Raw genomic sequence first — 20253 nt, 5'->3', positions numbered from 1 at the left:
TATGCAGGAAACTAAATAGCCCTTTCTCAATATAACTAAACAAAGATTAACTTATAAATGCTTTATTGAAAAATACACTTATTTTCATATAAAATTACAGTAGCAGTAAGTATCTTAAAGGTTTTATAAATATTTTTGCACCACTATTCTAACTTAACAGTGTAAGTTCCATATTTCTTTCAGAGCAATATGAAGTTACCCAGTAACTTGGTTTATACTGATTCAATTTACAATTGAATTTTCTCCCTAATAAGATTATTCGTTCAACTTTAAAACTGCTGGAACAATAGTGATTAATAAAGGTATATATAGATAATTCAATAGCTGTTAAATAACATTTCTAATTTTTATAAATGGTACTAGGTACTAATAAAAACCTAAATTCTCCAATCTATTTTTTAAACTGCCAGGAACACACCCAAAGGTATCTTAAATTTGTCACCTTAATAGACACATGTCTTTCAGATAACTACCTCCTAAATAAGAGGTCATAATTTTCCATATTGCCTTAATTCAACTTGATTTAAAATCTTTACTTAGCTAGCTGATCCCTATTAACAACAAAAAACTGGAGAATTTAAAACACATGCCCAAAGGTGGCTACTGGGGCTTGAACAGTTTAAAAAAAGTACAAAAGCATCAAAGATGATATTGCATGTTTAGCCTGGAAGTTTTGTACTCCATGAAGTTCACATTGTAGAAAGTGCCATCGCAAATATACAGCAAAATCTGGGTTACAAAATCATGCTTTTTACAGCCCTAAAGTGCCACTTCTTATACAAGTTCACTCACACATTGCACACCAAACAATCCAGCACTTACCACACTGTACCACACCTAACGGGGAGAGGGAAGAATTACATAAGGGGAACGGGAGATTTGGGATAATCTAGGAGCTCCAAATCTGGGCTCTCTCCCTTGTTCTGTTTCAGGAACCAAAATCCTCCTAACTCCTACCAAACGTTTTGGGACAAACACCTCTTAAGTTTTTGTTTTTGCTTTTCATGAGGGCCAGAAGCTGACCACAAAACAGGTAGGAATGAACTGACAGCCAGTCCCTCTGCCAGAGCACGTCAACAGAGACCTCTTACACACATATTTGAGCACGCTCTGTTCCCTGTAATACTTGCAAAAGCATTGCTGAAGAGTTAAAAAAAAAAAAAAAAAATCCTGTCTGGATTCTAAGCAGCCTTGATGGCAAGCACTGAGTGATAGGAAAAAGGCAGTTGGGATGAGTAGAGATATCCTAAGGATACTGGAAGATTAGGAAACGAGCCCCATAATCTAGCATGCATTACCGGTGCTGCCCAACAGTTTGTGAAAAGACCGTTTCAGTACAACCGACTAACCTCAGTGAGAACCTCGGTCATTAGCTACATCTTGGAGACGACGTAATAAGGCAGAATGATTTTCTGGGCAAATTCTTTTTGCAGGTGATTCACTTCCATCTTCCAAAAGAATCCCTCTCTTTTTGGTTGGAGTTTCTCCTGTTCGTATCATACTGTTAATTTCTCTCAGTCTCTAGAGTGGGGGGAAAAACATACAAAACTTTAAAATGCTCATACGTCAAGTTCAGTGATATGTCAGAGAACCTCAAATGAGTTTCAAGAGTTCGAACATCTTGGGGAGCCTGGGTGGCTCAGTGGGTTAAAGACAGGTGGCTCAGTGGGTTAAAGACTTTGAACATCTTTATAAAGAAACTAACTACTGAATTATACCTTTCCGATTTTACTTCTCAGCTGGCCGACACTGATGACTCTCTGGGTTGGAGGGCAGAGTGTTTCTCTTTTTTAACAAGCTCCAGGGGTGATTCTGATGTAAACTTTTCCAAAAGTAAGAATTCACGAATTTGTGATTTTGTTGTTTTACAATAGTTATGGAGCATCACCTTGCTGTGCCATAGTCAATTCTGTATGTCTCCATTTTTCTTTTTTAAAAAATAGTGTGCTTTTACACAGTATTATGCCCCTTTCAATCTAGTGTTACTCATTTTTTAGCAGTGGTTCCAAACTGGAATTTCACAGGACAAGTAAACCTTAATTCCCTAAAGTATCCATTATAAGTAATTTATTAGTATGATCTAGAAGGTACTAGTTATTTTCTCATCCGTCGGAGAGTTGAGAAAAATTTGACAAATTTGTCTTCTGTGGTTAATGTGAGGAACCCTGATTGAGGAAAAACTGCCAGGATGCCAGCAAGATTGGACGTATATATAAAGCCTTCAGCACTAAGTTTCTCCAAAGCCCCAAAAATCAGTGGCCACGTTATTTTCTGGCAGTTTGTTGGCCACATTTTTTTTTTTTTTCACACGCTGCTTCACTCTGTCTATGTTTCCTTAGGGAAAATATACTCCCCACATTCACCTGCACTTATTACATGAACTCTCAAACAGGAAAGCAGAGAGGGGGGGGTAATGAACTCTCCCCTAGCGATCACCCCACTGGGCCAGTTTTGGTCCGTCATGCTTGATCTATACCCTCATTCATTTCCCATTCACCAGACTATCTTAAGGCTAATCCTAGGCCTATTTTATTCATATTTTATTCTTTATTTTAAAATAATTTTTCTGAGGTTTTAAATAAAATCAGTATTCTTTATTACTAGCATATGCACCCTCCCAAACCTCAACCACTCTCAGGAAGCTTTCCTTTGACTTTCTCTTCTACCCTCTTGCATTCCTAAACTCTAGTCTCGTATTCACTTGACTATTCCTTAAATTGTTAGGTGCATATAATGTATACATATCTTGTGAAATATATAGTATATAACAATATATACAGCACATTTATGCCATATATAATATATGTAATGTGTTAAATACAATTTATATACAATTCATAGTATCTTACACAATTTGCACAGGTACATATTTAAAATACAAATTCTTACTCCCCCCAAAAGCTCATACAGAATATGCTGAGACTTCTTATCCTCACCAAATTCCTGGGACACCTACTGTTATTTTTCATTCACTGGACTGATCAGGCTACTGTAGAGCCTCTGCTTTCTATCTACAAATGCACTCACTAGAAATGTAATACAGTCTATTAAGTGGGGTTTAAAAAAAATTTGAAATGGCAGGGGCACCTGGATAGCTCAGTCGGTTAAGCATCCGACTCTCGATCTCAGTTCAGGTCTTCATCTTGGGGTCATGAGTTCAAGTGCCACGTCTGGCTCCTTGCTGGATGTGGAGCCAACTTAAACTGAAATGGCGTATTTTGTGTGTTGTTTGGAACAGTTGCTCAGTCAACACTGCATCTTCGATCTTTCCGTATCAGTACAGACGCACATCTCTTTAGCTGCTGTGTGCTGTCCTCGTTTAATCCTGTTAATATATGATTTCCTCCCACTTGTTTAAGACAAGCAATGTTCTAATACTTGACAAGACTATACCAGTATGCCGAACTGCCCTGATAAATGTTACTAATGGCCCCCAATCATGTTAATTACCTTGTGTGGTATTTTAGAATTCTCTTCTTATGGTGGTGTAATTGGTTCTAGACCCGAGGTACTTCTGAGCTCAGCTATCATCTACTCAGTCATGATGACAGATGTTTCTTCAGCAGTCTCATTTTGTTATTTATTGGAGAAACTCCCAATTCTCTGCAAAAATTTTTCTGAAACCTTTCCAGGTGGTGATAGGTAAGATTGAAAGCCACTAATTTAGATGGTTAGTCTGACTTTTTTTGCCCAAAATGTCATTTTTTAAAGGTTTACTTACAGTAAAACTCACTCTTAAAAATATATAGTGGTACATATTTTGACAAACACAGCCCTGTAAGTACCACAATAAATAAGTTTCTTCGTTCCCCCCAAATTCCCACATTGCTAGTTAAGGGACACAGCTCGGGGGCCCCCTGCCAGCAAGCACTGATAATGTGTTCCTTGTCCCTATAGGTTTGCCTTTTCCAGACTCTCTCAGAAATGAAACCCTATAGTAAGTGGCCTACCGAATCCAGGGGGTTTCACTTAAGCACCAACGCATCTGAGGCTCATCCGTGTTGCCGGGTGTATCAGTAGTTAGTTCCCTTTTACGGCAAAGTAGTTGGCCATCACTCAGGCATACCACAGGTATGCTTATCCACTGGCCACCTGGAGGACATGTGGATGGTTTCCCACTTTTTGGCAATTAGGAATAGTTTTAAATGTCCATGTATGTGTTTTGTATGAACCTTGGGTGAACATCTAGAAGTGAAATTATTGGTTATATTGTAAGGGCATGTTTGTAAGAAAATGCCAAACTGTTTTCCAGGTATTAGAGTTATGCTGGATTATTTTGAATTCTCACCAGGAATACATTAAAGTTCCCAGTGCTCCGTTATCATCGCCAGAATTTGTTACTAACGTTTTCTGGTTTTAGCCATCCTAACAGGCATGTAATGGATGAAGCATGTTTGAATCTTTTGCGTAGTTTTAAATCTGGTTGGTTGGTTTTCCTTTTGCATTTTGATAATCCTTTATATGTTACAGAATTAAATCCTTCATCAGGTAAGAGGTTTGTGAACTTTTCTCCCAGTTTGCAGCTTGTTTTTTAAAGAGCAGGAATTCTTAATTTTGATGGAAGTCTGATTTATCAGTCTTTTATGGATTGTGCTTTTGATTCTGCTACCTAAGAAGTCTTTGTGTAAACCATGTTCACAAACATTTTGTTCCCCTATGGTTTCTCCTAGAAGTTTTGTAAGTTTTACACTTAGGTCCACGGTCCATTTTGATTCATTTTTTATGTGGTGCAGAGTATGGGTACAAGTTTACTATTTGTATATGGTTATCAAGTTGTTCAGCACCATCTGGTGAACAACTAAATTACTTTTGTACCTTGGCCTACGATCCGTTGACCATGGATAGGTAGTCTATTTCTGGATTTTATTCTAGTCTATCAATCTGTATGTCCTTTCACCAATAACACAGTGTCTTGATTACCACAGCTTCATAGTTAAGTCTTGAAATCCGTGTGGGTCTTCCACGTTTTTCAGAATTGTTTAATCTAGTTCCTTTGGATTTTCATATAAATTTTGGAACCAGTTTAACTTGCACAAATAATTCTGCTAGGATTTTGTCAGGAATTGGATTGAATTTATAGACCAAGTGGAAGAAAACGGACATCGTGAAAATGTCATCCAATTCATGAACATGGAATTTCTCCACTTTCAGTCGTTCCTTCACCACTGTTCTACAAATCTCAGGATGTAAGAGTCTTGTACACCTTTTGTCAAAACTTATCCCTAAGTTGTGGTCGTGTTTTTTGTTTGTCCAGTTTGGGGCTTGAACTCAAAACCCTGAGATCAAGATCTGAGCTGAGATCAAGAGCTGGGTGCTTACTGACAGAGCCAGTCAGGCACCTCCCCCCTCCCAAGTATTTAGTGTTATGGTGCTTTAGAAAATTTTTACTTCTCATTACTTGTTGCTAGTATATAGAAATAAAGTTAATTTTTATATATTAGTCATATAATTTTGCTAATTGCTAATCTTATTCCACTAGCATTTTTTAGATTTTCATCTTTCTGTATAGAAAATCATTGTGAATGGAGATAATTTTATTTCTTCCTTTTCGGTCTGTATGCCTTCTTTATCTTGCCTTATTACATATGCGAGGGCCTACAGTTCTGTTCAATAGGAGTGGTGAGAGCAGATATCCTTGCCTTGTTCCTGATCTTCACAGTGGAAGACTGGATGCCTTCTCTCTTAGTGTGATGGTAGCTGCAGATGTTTTTGGTATGCAGTCTTGATCAGATTGAGCAAGTCTCCTGAGAGGTTTATCATGAACGTTGCATTCTGTCAAATGTCTTTTTCTTCAACTAGTGAGATGATTTATCACCTTCACTTTTTAGAAGAGTTTGGATGGAACTGGCGTTACAGCTGACTGTTGAACAACATGGGTTTGACTTGAATGGGTCTACTTATACTTGATTTTTTTTGATGATTTCAGTATTTTCATTTACTTTATAGTATGTACTATATATACAAAATATGTGTTAGTTAGCGGTTTTTGTTTTCAGTAAGGTTTCTAGTCAACAGTAGGCAATTAATAGTTAAGTTTTGGGGAAGTCCGAAGTTATACACAGATGTTCGACTGCATGGGGTATGGTGTCCTAACCCCCGTGCTGTTCAAGGGTCAACTGTGTCTTCCTTAAGTATTTGGTAGAATTTACCACTGAAGCCATCGGGGCCTACAGTTTTCTTTGAGAGGATGTTTTTAAATTATAAATTCAGTTTGCTTGATACAGGGTCACTGAGACTGCTTGTTCAGTATGTTTTAGAAGTGTATGTCTTTCAAGGAATTGATCCATTTCATCTGCATTATTACTTGTATTGGCAAAAAGTTGTTTAACCTTCATTATATATTCTTAATATCTGTAGGACCTGTAGGACCTGTACTGTTAACTCTAATTTCTGATCTTGTTGATTCATTTATTAATCCTGATTAGTCTGTGCAGAGATGTATCAATTTTTTAAAACCTTCTAAAAAAAACCCTGGTTTTTCATGGCTTTAAAAATTTTCTGTATCTTAAGCTGTTTTACAGATTCCTGCTTTTTTCTAGTTGTTTAGGGTGAAATCTTAGGTCACTAATTTGGGACCTTTCTTCTGTTCTCATGTTAAGTATTTTAGTGCTATAAATTTCCCTCTCTTAACATTGCTTTTGCTGCATCCAGCAAATTTTGGTATGTCAAGTTTTCATTTAGTTCAAAATACTTTCTAATTTCCTTTCTTTTTTGAATTAATAGAAGTATGCAATTTAGTTTGCATAAATTTGGGGGTTTTCCAGGTATCTGTTACTGATATCTGATTTGATTCTGTTGTGGTAAGAACAGAAAATACATTATTTGAATCCTTTAAAATTTTTTTTTTTTTTAAAGATTTATTTATTTGTCAGAGAGCGAGCAAGAGCAAGCACAGGCAGACACAGTGGAAGGCAGAGTCAGAGGGAGAAGCAGGCTCCTTGCGGAGCAAGGAGCCCGATGTGGGACTCGATCCCAGGACGCTGGGATCATGACCTGAGCCGAAGGCAGCTGCTTAACCAACTGAACCACCCAGGCGTCCCTGAATCCTTTAAAATTTACCGAGACTTGTTTTATGGTCCTCAGTGTGGTCTGTGTTGGTAAATATTCCAACTGATGCTGTTGGAGTGTTCTATAAATGTTAGTTAGCCAATTTGATTGTTCACATCTTGAATATTTTTATTGATTTTTTCTGCTTACTTGTTCTATCAATTATGTTGAAATGTCTTGATTATAAAGGACTTTATGTCCTATGACTGGGAAATGACCTTCTTTATCAGTGGTAATATTCTTATTAATGACATGAAAGCTGGAGTAGCTACAGTAATTACTGTTAGCAGAGTATAACGTTTTCCATCCTTTTGCTTTTTTTAAAAAACTACCTTATTGGGATATAGTTTACATACCATACAATTCAACCATTTGAAGCTCACAAAACCATGGTTTTTGGTATATTCTTAAGAGTTGTGCAATCACTGCTACATTAAATTGTGCAGTTCATTACCACATGTGCCCAGTAACAGAAACCTTCCATTCCTTCCAGACCTAGGCTATCACTAATCCATTTTGTGCTTCTATAAATTGGCCCATTCTGGACATTTCATATAAATGGCATCATATAATATTTATCCTTTTTTTTTTTTAAAGATTTTATTTATTTATTTGACAGAGATCACAAGCAGGCAGAGAGGCAGGCAGAGAGAGAGAGAAGCAGGCTCCCCGCTGAGCAGAGAGCCCAATGCGGGGCTCGATCCCAGGACCCTGAGATCATGACCTGAGCCGAAGGCAGAGGCTTTAACCCACTGAGCCACCCAGGCACCCCAATATTTATCCTTTTGTGGCTACTTTAACTTAGCTTGTTTTCAAGGTCCACCCATGTTGCAGAATGTGTCTGTACTTTTTATTGAAGTAATACTCCACCGTGTGGACACTTACTGAGTTATCGTCCTTTTGGTTTAAACTGTCTGTGTCTTGATATTTAAAGTGGGTTACTTATAAGTGGTAAATAGCTGGGTCTTGCCTTTGTGTCCAGACTTCCAATTTCTGGCTTTCAATAAGTATATTTAGACCACTTACATTAATTGCTATTTGTGTACTATTTTCCCATGTGTTTTTTCCTTTTTCCTCCCTTTTTGTCCTTTTTCAAATTGAGTATTCTGGCTTATATTACTGAGTATTCATTTTTTCCACTTAACTTTTATTTAATCCAGATGGAATTTATTTGGTTATAGGGTGAATATCTAACACAGGCATACATAATGTGATTTTTTTTTTTTTTTTTTTTTTTTTTTTTTTTTTTGTGGTGGCTCCTGCATCAAACAAGTGCATCACTGACATTTTCCAGGGGGGTTTGCTTTGTGTCTTTGTATGAAATTTTAGTAATTCTCTCAAGATTTCGAAGTTTTTCATAATATCTGTAAAGGTGATCTTTGGTGATTAAGAGTCACTGAAAGCTCAAAGAAATGGTTAGCATATTTTTTTAATTAAGGTATGAACAGGTTTCTTTAGATGTAATGCACAGTAACAGACAACAGTATAGTATAAACATAACTTTTATATGCACTGGGAAATAAAAAATTTCATTTAACTGCCTTCACCGTAGTGGTCTGGACCTGCACCTGCAGTATCTCTGAGCTATGTCATCTGTTCCAGTTGCTTTTGGGGCTATTGATGATTTATGTTTCCAGCTTTCACGATCCCACTGGCAATATCACTGGAATCAGATCAAACCTATGCAGTGTCTGGAGAAAACTATGTCTTTACATATTTGGTTTTCCTATTCAGAAACATCAGTATGTCTTCATTATTCAGGTTAACTGAGGTTTCTGCAGGGGATAAGTTTACTCAAAGGTATGTAGCACCTTCATTACTACCGTAACAGAAAAATGGAAAAGATTTTCCATTTTCTGAGAGTTTTGCTGCTTTGTTTTCCCCCAACTTTTTATTTTAAAAGTTTTTTTTTTTTTTAAAGATTTCATTTATTTATTTGACAGACGGAGATCACAAGCAGGCAGAGAGGCAGGCAGAGAGAGAGGAGGAAGCAGGCTCCCTGCTGAGCAGAAAGCCCGATGCAGGGCTCGATCCCAGGACCCGAGCCCAAGGCAGTGGCCTAACCCACTGAGCCACCCAGGCATCCCTAAAAGTTTGTTCTTAAAGAAAAGAACACCCAGTTATCAGTCAGTAGCATTTTACCACATATGTTCTCTATGTAATTTTCTTTTTAGTTGAACCATTTGAAAGTCCGTTATTCACACTGGGACATTATACCTCTGAATACTTTAAACATACTCTCCTACATAATCCAGTACTATCATAAATACCAAAGGAATTAAACAAATTTAACGATAAAATTTAACCTTGAAGTCCCCATTATATTTTCCCCACTCGTCCCAAAAATGTCCTTGAAAGCTGTGCTTTTCTGTGTAGGATGCAGTGCAAGATCATGCACTGCATTTATTTGGGTGTCCTCTCTCTCTAGTTCCCTCCCCAGCTAACCTCTCCTTCATGGTACTGCTGACACTGCTTTGTTTGTTTTTGAAGAGTCTCTCTGTATTTATTTTTTCCATTTAACTCTTATTTAATCCAGAATTTAGTTGGTTGTAGGGTGAGTATCTAACACAGGCATACTCTGTTTTTCTAAGCAATCTTTATGCATACAAGCATCCCATAAGGGGCTTTAGGATCAAGTTGTGCTCCTAAATGCAGCACCTGATTCCCAGTGATCTAGCCTTACTGCCTTAAGGATATTTTCTTCTTTACTTTTCTGGTGCCTCCTGGATATCCCCCTTCCTTCCACACCTCAGCATCTTGCTAACTTTTCTTCTGTTAAGACCTGATGCAGAATTCCCTCCCCACCACAGACTGGTTTGGCAGCGTCTGCCTCACCAATCTCTCCTAAATAGGACTGTCCCACTGACCGGTACAAATTGCTGTTTCTCTCCTTAGACAAAGAATCCAAAAGGACAGAGACACTACCTGTCCCAGAAACAGACAATCCACAATCAGTTTAGAAATCCAAATTTTGTTAGGAAAATTTGCATTTTAAATGGTGTAAAAACCATAAAACTCCAGATTTACAGCAGAGTGAACTCTATATGCACAAACAGGAAAAGGAATAAAAATAAATCTAAATCCTTTACTCTATTTCCAGCCTTAAAGTTCTCCCACCGACCCCTGTATTTTGTTCCACTGGAACTTACTGGTCACTTTCCCCTGGTAGTTTCCATCATTGAGGTGGAGTACTGAGCATTTCCCATTAACCCCAATTCCAGTGTCCTAGGCATTCTGGGGTTAATAAAGGCCAAGATTTATATTGGGCTCACCTTTGAAGGACTGTTGCTGAAGTAGTAGAAAATCTTTTCTCGAGGAGAAAGCACTGTTTCATTTTTATGTGGAGAAATGTAGACCGGATGATTCTGAGACAGCTGTATCCGGCGAGGAGAACCTGTCCTTACAAATGGATAGGGAGAGAGTGGAGGAGCGTCCATCTGTTTAAAAAAAATAATAATAAAACAAATGTAAAAATCCATATGCCTAAGAAAGGTAACAAAATTTCTAGCCAGGTATTTTTTTTATGGAAATAGTTATTTTTATTGACAGAGTGGTGAGGTATAATAAACCCGTAGCTTTTTGAAGAGTAATGCATTAGCAGCCACAATTACACTTGAAGAACAAGTGACGCTTAAGTGCTTATTTTATGCCAGTCACTGGTTGAGCATTTTTAATCCATTCTGGCATTTAATCTCCACAGCTATAACCCTATAAGCTAGAGTCGACTCCTATTCCCCTTTGATATACAAAGAGACAAGAGGCAGAGAGAAAGTTAAGTAACTTGGAAGGTTACTGTAGCTGGTAAGTTTGGGACAATGTGGATGCATGCTCTCTCGCGCGTGCATTACAGTAATTTATAGGGAATCCAAAAACCATCTCTTTAAATGCTTCACGATAAAAAGAAATTCTGTTGGTTAGGCATATTATGTCTCTTAGAGATTCCCTCAGTTTTATTTAACAAAAGAACGATAGTTCTAAGACTAGCTCAACCTAAGTTACTTCCCTTCCCTCAGAGGTGAAAAGAGTATGACATAATCCCTGTCAAACTTACTACGTTTGCCTGTGAGTACTTCATGGCAAATGTTTTAATCTGCTTTATGTAGATATTGTTGTAGAACTGAATGAGGTCTCCCCTCTCCTCCTCTTCCATGTCACTGTTGGCGCCGGTGAGGCGAGTTGGGGTAGGAGGGGCGCTGCTAGGCTGTGGAACCGGCAACGTGCTGTTGGACCTCATGACGGGACTGGAGTCTCTGCTGGCTGCAGCAGGTAAACAGAGGGTGTTAAGCAGAAAGCCCGCTAGTGCAGATTGTTTTTTAAAGGAAAGTTCAGTGAGAGAAAGGTGAACAGCTACCTGCTGTGCGTGGGCACTCTCTTCTCAACCCCAGGGAGCAAAGCACAGACACTAGTAAGTATTAACTTTACCCCCTGCCATGCAAAGGCTTACTGAGTAGTTCTAATAAATTATACCACATTTTCTAGGACCTGTGCCCTGCATTAAGTGATGCAAATCAACCATTAGTGGTGGTATTTCCATAGCACGGCTTCAGTTGGCATACCAGACTTTTCTGGAAATCAGGCCAACAAATTCCTGCCTGAAACCTTCTCTAATTTCCCTGGAGAAAAATGCTATGCACAGTGTGCCTCGAAGCTATGGGAGGAAGGACAAACAACTTTGCCACCAAACTTAGGATTTTGTTTATTGTTCCGACAAATTTTTTGCCACTATTTTAATATAGTTGTAATTTCATTTAGTAATCCTTAGGCCTAAAAAGTGAGAAGCTCCTAATTTTGTTTTCTTAGTGTTCATAAAGACCCTAAACACTTACTTCTGTCTTTGTTTAGTTCTGTTGGAGAGTTCTGATGGCTTCTGCTATCACTGCTGCCAGAATTTCTTCTTTTCCTTTTTCCTTTTATCAGAACACTTCTATACACCTTTAGAGAGACCATGAGAAAGGGACAGATCTGTTGAGCACATCTTGGACTAAATGACCTTGACATGTAATTAAATTCTCACAGTGGCTCCATGTAGTAACAGTTATTGTCCTCAGGGAAGTTAATAGATGCAGCCAAGGTCATTTATCTGTTAAATAACAGAGCCAGGATTTACACTGGGGCCTGTCGGGCTTCAAATTCCAAATATGGCCTATAATACTGTAATATAAAGGGCAATACTAGCACCCAACCATAAAATCAAGCTATTCTCAAGCAAAGATCTTACATACCTACCCCTTGAGATAAATGAATAGTATTAAAGATGAAATGAGTTTTAAATTTTCCTTTAATGTTGTCTTGGTTAAATGTACAGTATTGTTTTCTAAAGGTGACACAGAAACCAAATAACTTGCTAAATTCTCCCTTATGATTATCTAAATTAAGAAAGAATCAAAAATTTCACCTCCACCTCCTCACCTTTTAGAGAAAAGAGGACTTAAACTAATCAAGATGTAAAGTTGTCAGATTAAAGAAAAGACTTCCTTAAAGTAGAATCTTAGCTTTTATCTTGGAGAAAAGGCCAAAGAATTAACTGTGGTTAATTTTTTATATTTATCAAAGATGTTAAGCTTTATTTTCAGCCCTGAGAGGAAATGTAATTACCTGGCTGCGGGCCTGTGGCTGAGTCCTATAACAACGCATAATATTCTGGAAGGACTTGTCTTCTTTTGTGACCTGGCAAAGAATAAGAGTATTCTGAGAGAGAAATGGACTTCAAAATATTTTAAAGAGCTCTGTGAACCTACTCCCCAGTGAAACTGGTGACAATTATAAAAACAGGCATTTCAAGTCTCTAGAAATGGTCCTAAGGACATATACAAAATGAACAATCTATTCAAGAAAACATACTAAAATTCAGCAACAAGAGGGAGTGGGTGGTATCTGAACACAGATTGTAATAAAGTAGTACAGTTACCAAATGACAAATTCACCAAAAGGACAAAACAGATCTAAAATGGCAAAGAAAAAATGAATTAGCCAACTTGGAATAGATTGTGAAACCTGAAGAACACAGAGAAAGAAAGGAAGAAAAATTAACAGAGCTTCAGGGGATCTGTGAACATCATTCAGCACAGAGAGAAGCAGAAAAAAAAATGATAAAGGCTGAAAACTTCCCAGGTTTATTTAAAAAACAGTAACCCACACATCCAGAATTCCAAGTCTAAAATAAATGCAGAGATCATACCCAGACATAGTAAAAGTGTTGAGAGCCAAAGAAAGGGAGAAAATCTTGACAACATCCACAGAAGCCCAGTAAAGTAAGAGGCAACTTCTCATCAGAAACGACTGAACCGAAGAGGCGGTGGAACACCATATTCAAAGTGCTCAAAGTAAAAAACTAAGAATATGGTGTCCAACAAAGTTATCTTTCAAAAAGGGAAATAAATACAAATAAAAACAATTTGCTGCTAAAAGACCAATCTTACAAGAAATACCAGAAGTTCAAATTAAAAACAAGTGACCCCAGCAATTCAAATACACATTAAAAAAAAAAGAGCCCTGGTAAAGACAATTATGTAACTGTAAAGACAGCATAAAATGTGTATTTCTCCTTCACTGATTTAAAAAGCCATTATATAAAACTATATATATATATGTTATTGGGCCTGAAACATACAGAAATGTGATATATTTGCCAAAAACGGCACAGTAAGAGGAGGAATGCTGTACTGGGCTAAGAAAATAACTCCAGATGACAACTCAAAACCACAGGAACCAATGAAGAGAATCAGAAATGATAAAATTAATAAAGGCTATACATTATATTTCTTCTCTCAGCTCCTTTGGAAGTCATAGAATTACAAATAACAATGCAGTTGTTGGATTTATAACACTTATGGATGTAATACATATCACAATACATCTCAAAGATTAAAAGGAAACAGCTACATAGGACACTTCTTTTTCCTCACTGGAATTAAGTATAAATCTGAAGCTGATTTTAATACATTAAGATGCTGGGGGTGGGAAAACTGGGGCGATGCTGGTCAAAGAGTACAAACTTCCAGTTATGAGTAAGTTCTAGGGATTGAGTATCTAGCATGGGGACTACAGTTAACAATATTACATACCGGGAAGTTGCTAAGAGAGTTGATCCTTAAATATTCTCACTACCTAATAAAAACAACTGGATAGCCTCCTGTGAAAGAATGAAGTTGGACTCCTACCTCCATGAATAAAAATTCCTCAGAATGGATCACAGACCTAAATGTTAAAACCTAAAACTATAAAACTTTTAGAAGAAAACAAATATTCATGACCTTGGATTTGGCAATGTATTCTTTTTTTTTTTTTAAGATTTTATTTATTTATTTGATAGAGATCGCAAGTGGGCAGAGAGACAGAGACAGAGGAGGAAGCATGCTCACGCTGAGCAGAGAGCCCAATGCGGGGCTTGATCCCAGGACCCTGGGATCATGACCTGAGCTGAAGGCAGAGGCTCTAACCCACTGAGCCACCCAGGCGCGCCTTGGCAATGTATTCTTAAGATACGAGAGCAAAAGTACAAACAACAAAAGAATAAACGGACTTAATCAAAATAAAAAATTACTATGCTTCAAATAACACAATAACATCCAGAAGTGCAAAAACAGAAAATATTTGCAAATACCTGGCAAGAGAGCTGCACCCAGAACATATAAAAAACTATGGCTCAATCACAAAAAAGCACAAACCATCCAAATCAGAAACGGGCAAAGAATTTAAACCAGTATTTCACCAAAGAAGATATACAAATGACTGGTATACAAATGACTGGGATGGCTAGAAGCAAAAACTCAAAAAAACAGCAAATAAGCACAATAAAAGACCCTCAACATCATTAGTCATTCGGGAAATATATGTCAAAACCACCAGAATGTATCAATACTCACTGGGATGACTATAATAAAAAAGAGAAAAGAAGCTGGCAAGGATGTAGAGGATTTAGAACTCTCATGCACTGCTGGTGGGAATGTAAAATGGTGTAGCTGCTCTGAAAAATATGGCAAATTTCTCCAGCAATTAAGCACAGAATTACCATATGACCCAGCAATTCCACTTTTGAGTATAAAAACAAAAGAATGAAACTAAAAACTTGAGAGATATTCATACACTCATGTTCACAGTACATTATTCACAATAGCTAAAAAGTGCCAGCCACCCAAGTGGACATCATTGGATGAATGGATAAGCAAAATGTGGTATTTAATCAGCCTTGCAAAGGAACAAAATTACAACTCATGCTACAACACGGATAAATCTTGAGGACATTATACTCACTGAAATAAACCAATCATAAAAAGACAAAAACTGGGCGCCTGGGTGGCTCAGTGGTTAAGCCGCTGCCTTCGGCTCAGGTCATGATCTCAGGGTCCTGGGATCGAGTCCCGCATCGGGCTCTCTGCTCAGCAGGGAGCCTGCTTCCTCCTCTCTCTCTCTGCCTGCCTCTCTGCCTACTTGTGATCTCTCTCTGTCAAATAAATAAATAAATAAAATCTTTAAAAAAAAAAAAAGACAAAAACTATATGACTCCTAGAGGCACCTGGTACAGCCAAATTCATAGAGACAGAAAGCAGAATGGTGGGTGCCAGGAGCCAGTGGGAGGAGGAAAAATAACCTACTTAAGTAGTTTTACTCTGCAGGGATGGAAATGTTTTGGAACAACATAAAGATTAGGTGTATAATAATGGGAATGTACCAAATACCACTGAATTGTTCATTTAAAAATGGCTCATTTATGTTATGTGAATTTCACCTCAGTAAGTTATTTTAAAAAACAATGTCTAATAATAAAAAGTGCTGAAAAGAGGGGCTCCTGGGTGGCTCAGTCAATTAAGTATCTGCCTTTGGTTCAGGCCATGATCCCAGGGTCCTGGGATCAAGCCCCCCACCAGGTTCCCTGCTTAGGGGGGCAGCCTGCTTCTCCCTCTCCCTGCCACTGCCCCTGCTTGTGCTGTCTGTTGAATGAATAAATAAAATATTTAAAGAAAAAGTGCTGATGAAAAGGTAGAAAAATGAAAACCTTCATATACTAATGGTTGAAATACAAAATGGTGCAGGGACTTTGCAAAAGCAGTCTGGCTGTTCCTCCAATGGTTAAACACAGTATATGACCTAGCTAGCAATCCACTCTTAGGTACGTATCAAAGAGAAATGAAAACATGTCCACACAAAAACTTGTACACAAATGTTCACGAAAGCATTATTCATAATAGCCGAAAAGTTAAAATACCCAGATGACCATCAACTGATGGATAAACAAAATATCATATACTCATACAATGGAGTATTATGTTCTAAAATTTACTGTGGAGATGGCTGCACGTTATCTGTAAATGTACTAAAATCCAAGGAGGTGTACATTTTAAGTGAGTGAGTTAAGGGGTGGTTGGGTGGCTCAGTTGGTTAAGTGTCCCAACTCTTGATCTCAGCTCAGGTTTTGGATCTCAGAGTTGTGAGTTCAAGCTCCACGCTGGGCTCCATGCTGGGTGTGGGGCCTACTTAAAAATGAGGGGAGTTAGAGAGAAGGGAGTTGAGAGCAACTGGAAGGGGAGGTGAACCATGAGAGACTATGGACTCTGAAAAACAATCTGAAGGTTTTGAAGGGGTGGGGGGTGGGAGGTTGGGGGAACCAGGTGGTGGGTATTGAAGAGGGCACAGATTGCATGGAGCGCTGGGTCTGGTGAAAAAACAATGAATACTGTTATGCTGAAAATAAATTTAAAAAATTTTTTAAAAAAGTGAATGAATGAAGTGATTGTACCTCAGTAAAACTGTTAGAAGTGTTCTGAGCTAGTATCTTTACTTTTTCCTTTTATATTCCAAATGGTGCTTACCTTTGCCATCACATAAATGGCACACATCAACAACTGGTCCAGATGTCGGTCCATCATAAGTTCAGGACACTGAATTATGGAGAATTCAAAACAGGTCCAGATTTTTTTCCTCAGTTCATCAGAAATATCCAGTTTAGCACAAAGATCCCGAAGGCGGACTCCTGCCAAGTGGTAAACCTGGTAGAGAAACAAAAACATTTCCAATTTTGTTTACCTAACACTTGTATTTCCCAAGCTTCTGCTCTGGCAAGGGTACATGAAAAATTACCTTTCTAAAGAAAAGCGATAAAGAGCTGGTCTTCCTCGGTCTAATACTGCTGCCAGTTGAAGGTGGGCCTTGTTTCTGCTGGTGTCCACCTGGGGAAATCTGTTGAATGGCCACCTGACCAGGGACTTGCAACGTTGTTCCTGTCACCTGTTGAGAGCTCAAGCTTCCAGCCAGGGCCTGAGCACTCAGGGGCTGGATGGAGCCAGTTACAGCTTGTGCCTGCCCTCCAACATTGACCTGGACCGGGAAGAACGTTATCCCTCCATTTTCATTCGCAATACCTAGTTTGTTAGGGAGAAAATGAGGATGATGAAAGGCTCTCCAGGCATGGGTGTGCAATTTCTCCCCTCCCAGCCTCCTTCCCCCGCTCCACTCTTATCTCACGTTGTCATTCCAGCCAAATCTCAGGTGACTTTCCATAAAGGCCACCAAGAAAGAACTCAATATCCAACCTGCCTTCCTTACCTTGTACGGGAATGGTCACTGTTTGTCCATTGTTGGCCGTGACAGTGGCTGTTGCCATGGTGACCAAAGTCTGTCCAGGAACTGGTGTGACAGAAACAGCATCCCCAGATACATTCTGCACAGGGACAGCATTGACTAGGGGTTGGGGGGGAATGCGCCCAGGTGTCCCTCCATCAGAGGGGCTATCGTTCTCAACAAATAGACGCCTTCTGGTAGAGCTGGCTGCTGGGGAGCTGTATCTGTCATATAATGTGGCTGGAGATGTTATGCCTATAGTTAAAAACAAAAACCCATCAAACCAACGGTTTAACTCAAGAAAACTCAGATCTAACTTCTGAATCCAAGCTCTTATGTTCAAAGCTAGTGTCTGAAATACTTCATAAACAAAAATTAAAGGGGTCATATCACAGCTATAGTCAACTAATGAAAATTCAACCAGACATCATTAAGAGCAAAATTTAAACACAGGAAAATTTCTCTATTTGTTGCACAATGCTCCCTACATTATTCCAGCTTCTGCTAAATCAACCAAACTCCACATTCTGTTCCTACAGAACCTTGATGACTTAGGGGCAATTTAAAGAATTATTCTATTTTCCTATGATATTTTTGATGATATTCACTCACGTATGATGTGATTTTACCGTAAAGCCACTACTCAAGGGGACGTGATATTACTATATCATCCGGGAGCATTTTACCCCAGTTTTATTAGTTTTCATCTTTATCTTTTTTCCACACACAGAAAATTACTAAAGCTCAGTAATGTTCTTCAGCAAGATTGGATATTATGTGTTTTGGACTCAATTAAGCTTAGTTTATTATATTTTTTAAACAACTCTAATGAGATATAATTCACATACATTTTAATCATTTAAATTGTACTATTCAATGGTTTGGGGTATATTACGTTATTAGTTTCTTTAATATAAATATATATAACATGTAATTTGCCAGTTTAACCATTATTGTGTGTATTATTCAGTGGCATTAATTCCACTCACAATTTTGTGCAATCATCACCACTATTTCCAAAACTTCATCATCCTAAATAGAAGCAAATTCTATAACCATCATGGCACGGTCTGTTGTTAAACATTCACATCAAGGACTGAATTTTCAAGCAGCATGTCCAACAGCATATCGGTAGTTTATTTAAGTTTTAAAATCTACGTAGAGAGGTCATAAGGGGATTGATAATAATAGTCCTGACAGCCTATAGCTTCATGTTTCAATTTCTCAATAGTACAAAAGTCCTGACAGCTGATAGCTTAACATTTCAATTTCTCAATGGTACAAAAGCCAATAAACTCACTAGCTTTGTATTTGGAACAAAGCTGCAGTCAGAAAGAATGCATTATGACTGATGATTACCTTGTAAGGCATTAAGAGACATTGAAATTGGAAAAGTGATGAGTACAAAGAAAATAAAGCTTAAAGTCAGGTCCCAAATCCATAGACTAGGGAAGGAAAAAACTACAGAAAAAGGACTGAGGAAGACCAACTGTCAGATCTATGGGTCTGAAGCAGGTAAAAGCAGAAAAATAGTTAAGCCAATCTACCTCTTCCAAAAAATGAGGACATTTTCATATAGTTCATCCATACTTATTGAGTATGCACGGACATAAAACGATTCCTGATTTTAAAACTGATCTTTCGTCTATAGCCAGTGCTTATTGAATATATCAAAAGGTTGATCTAGAAACAACAATATCCTTCTAATGGCATCCAAGGATTTAGAGCTCTCTGAATTTACAGAATCACTTTTTTAAAAAGCAGTTTTGTCTCAGCTGTATAAACTTAAACCTTGTACCTGGAAGACATTACAGAGAGCTAGCTACCTGAAGGGGCTCCTGGCTGACTCAGCCCATACAGCATTCGACTCTTGATCTTGGGGTTCTGAGTTCAAGCCCTATATTGGGCAGAGAAGTTACTTTTTTTAAAAAGCCGCCTAAATATAATCAGATGAATAGCGAAACTTCTCTTTTCTCTATTTCTTGGGCCAGCACTACTGTCATACTAACCAGTATAGCACAGCTCGACTGCCAAGAGTCAAAGCTGAACTCACTCTGGCCATTCACCACTTTTAACTCACTTGTCTATACCTACTTGCATCATACAGCTCTACAGCCTGGTCATGGGTATTAAGGAGGGCACAGATTGCATAGAGGAAGGGGTGTTACATGCAAATAATGAATCATGGAACACAACATCAAAAACTAATGGAAGGACTGTATGGGGACTAACGTAACCAAAAAAACGCTGTTCTGATTTTTTTTTTTTTAAGATTTTATTTATTTGACAGATCACAAGTAGGCAGAGAGAAGGCAGAAAGAGAAGAGGAAGCCGGCTCCCCGCTGAACAGAGAGCCTGATGTGGGGCTCAATCCCAGGACCCCAGGATCATGACCTGAGCCAAAGGCAGAGGCTTAACCCACTGAGCCACCCAGACACCCCTGAGTTTTTTTTTTTTTTAAGATTTATTTATTTGAGAGAGCAGGGGGAGGGGCAGAGGAGGAGAAACTCAAGCAGACTCTGTGCCAAGCATGAAGCCAAACTTGGAGCTCAATCCCACAATGCCAACATTATGACCTGAGCTGAAATCAAGAGTTGGACGTTCAACTAACTGAGCCACCCAGGTGTCCCTCTTCTTATTTTAGAAGAA

General features: G+C 38.3%; 1 protein-coding gene across 5 annotated transcripts in view; it reads right to left on the bottom strand.

Annotated features, from left to right (window-relative positions):
• Nucleotides 1-46: 46 nt before the first annotated feature.
• Nucleotides 47-20253, bottom strand: part of RBL2 (RB transcriptional corepressor like 2) — a 54790-nt gene continuing 34583 nt past the window's right edge. For 4 of the 5 annotated variants that reach the window (XM_004744185.3, XM_004744188.3, XM_045076076.1 and 1 more), the window contains 8 exons: nt 17590-17859; nt 17125-17405; nt 16857-17033; nt 12643-12714; nt 11874-11979; nt 11099-11304; nt 10320-10484; nt 47-1521 (listed from right to left, as the gene is read on the bottom strand). In XM_004744185.3, coding sequence (XP_004744242.1) covers nt 1351-1521; nt 10320-10484; nt 11099-11304; nt 11874-11979; nt 12643-12714; nt 16857-17033; nt 17125-17405; nt 17590-17859 — 1448 coding nt within the window. In that variant the 3' untranslated portion in view covers nt 47-1350. Of the gene's footprint in view, nt 1522-8282; nt 8711-10319; nt 10485-11098; nt 11305-11873; nt 11980-12642; nt 12715-16856; nt 17034-17124; nt 17406-17589; nt 17860-20253 lie in introns of those variants that run through there. The other variant, XM_045076075.1, reaches the window with a different exon arrangement.

This window comes from Mustela putorius, unplaced genomic scaffold (assembly GCF_011764305.1).
Source record: "Mustela putorius furo isolate JIRA1106 unplaced genomic scaffold, ASM1176430v1.1 tig00000174_pilon_pilon_pilon, whole genome shotgun sequence".
NCBI lineage: Eukaryota > Metazoa > Chordata > Mammalia > Carnivora > Mustelidae > Mustela > Mustela putorius.
Note: the sequence above shows the minus strand (reverse complement) of the source record. Positions and strands in the feature narration are given on the sequence as shown.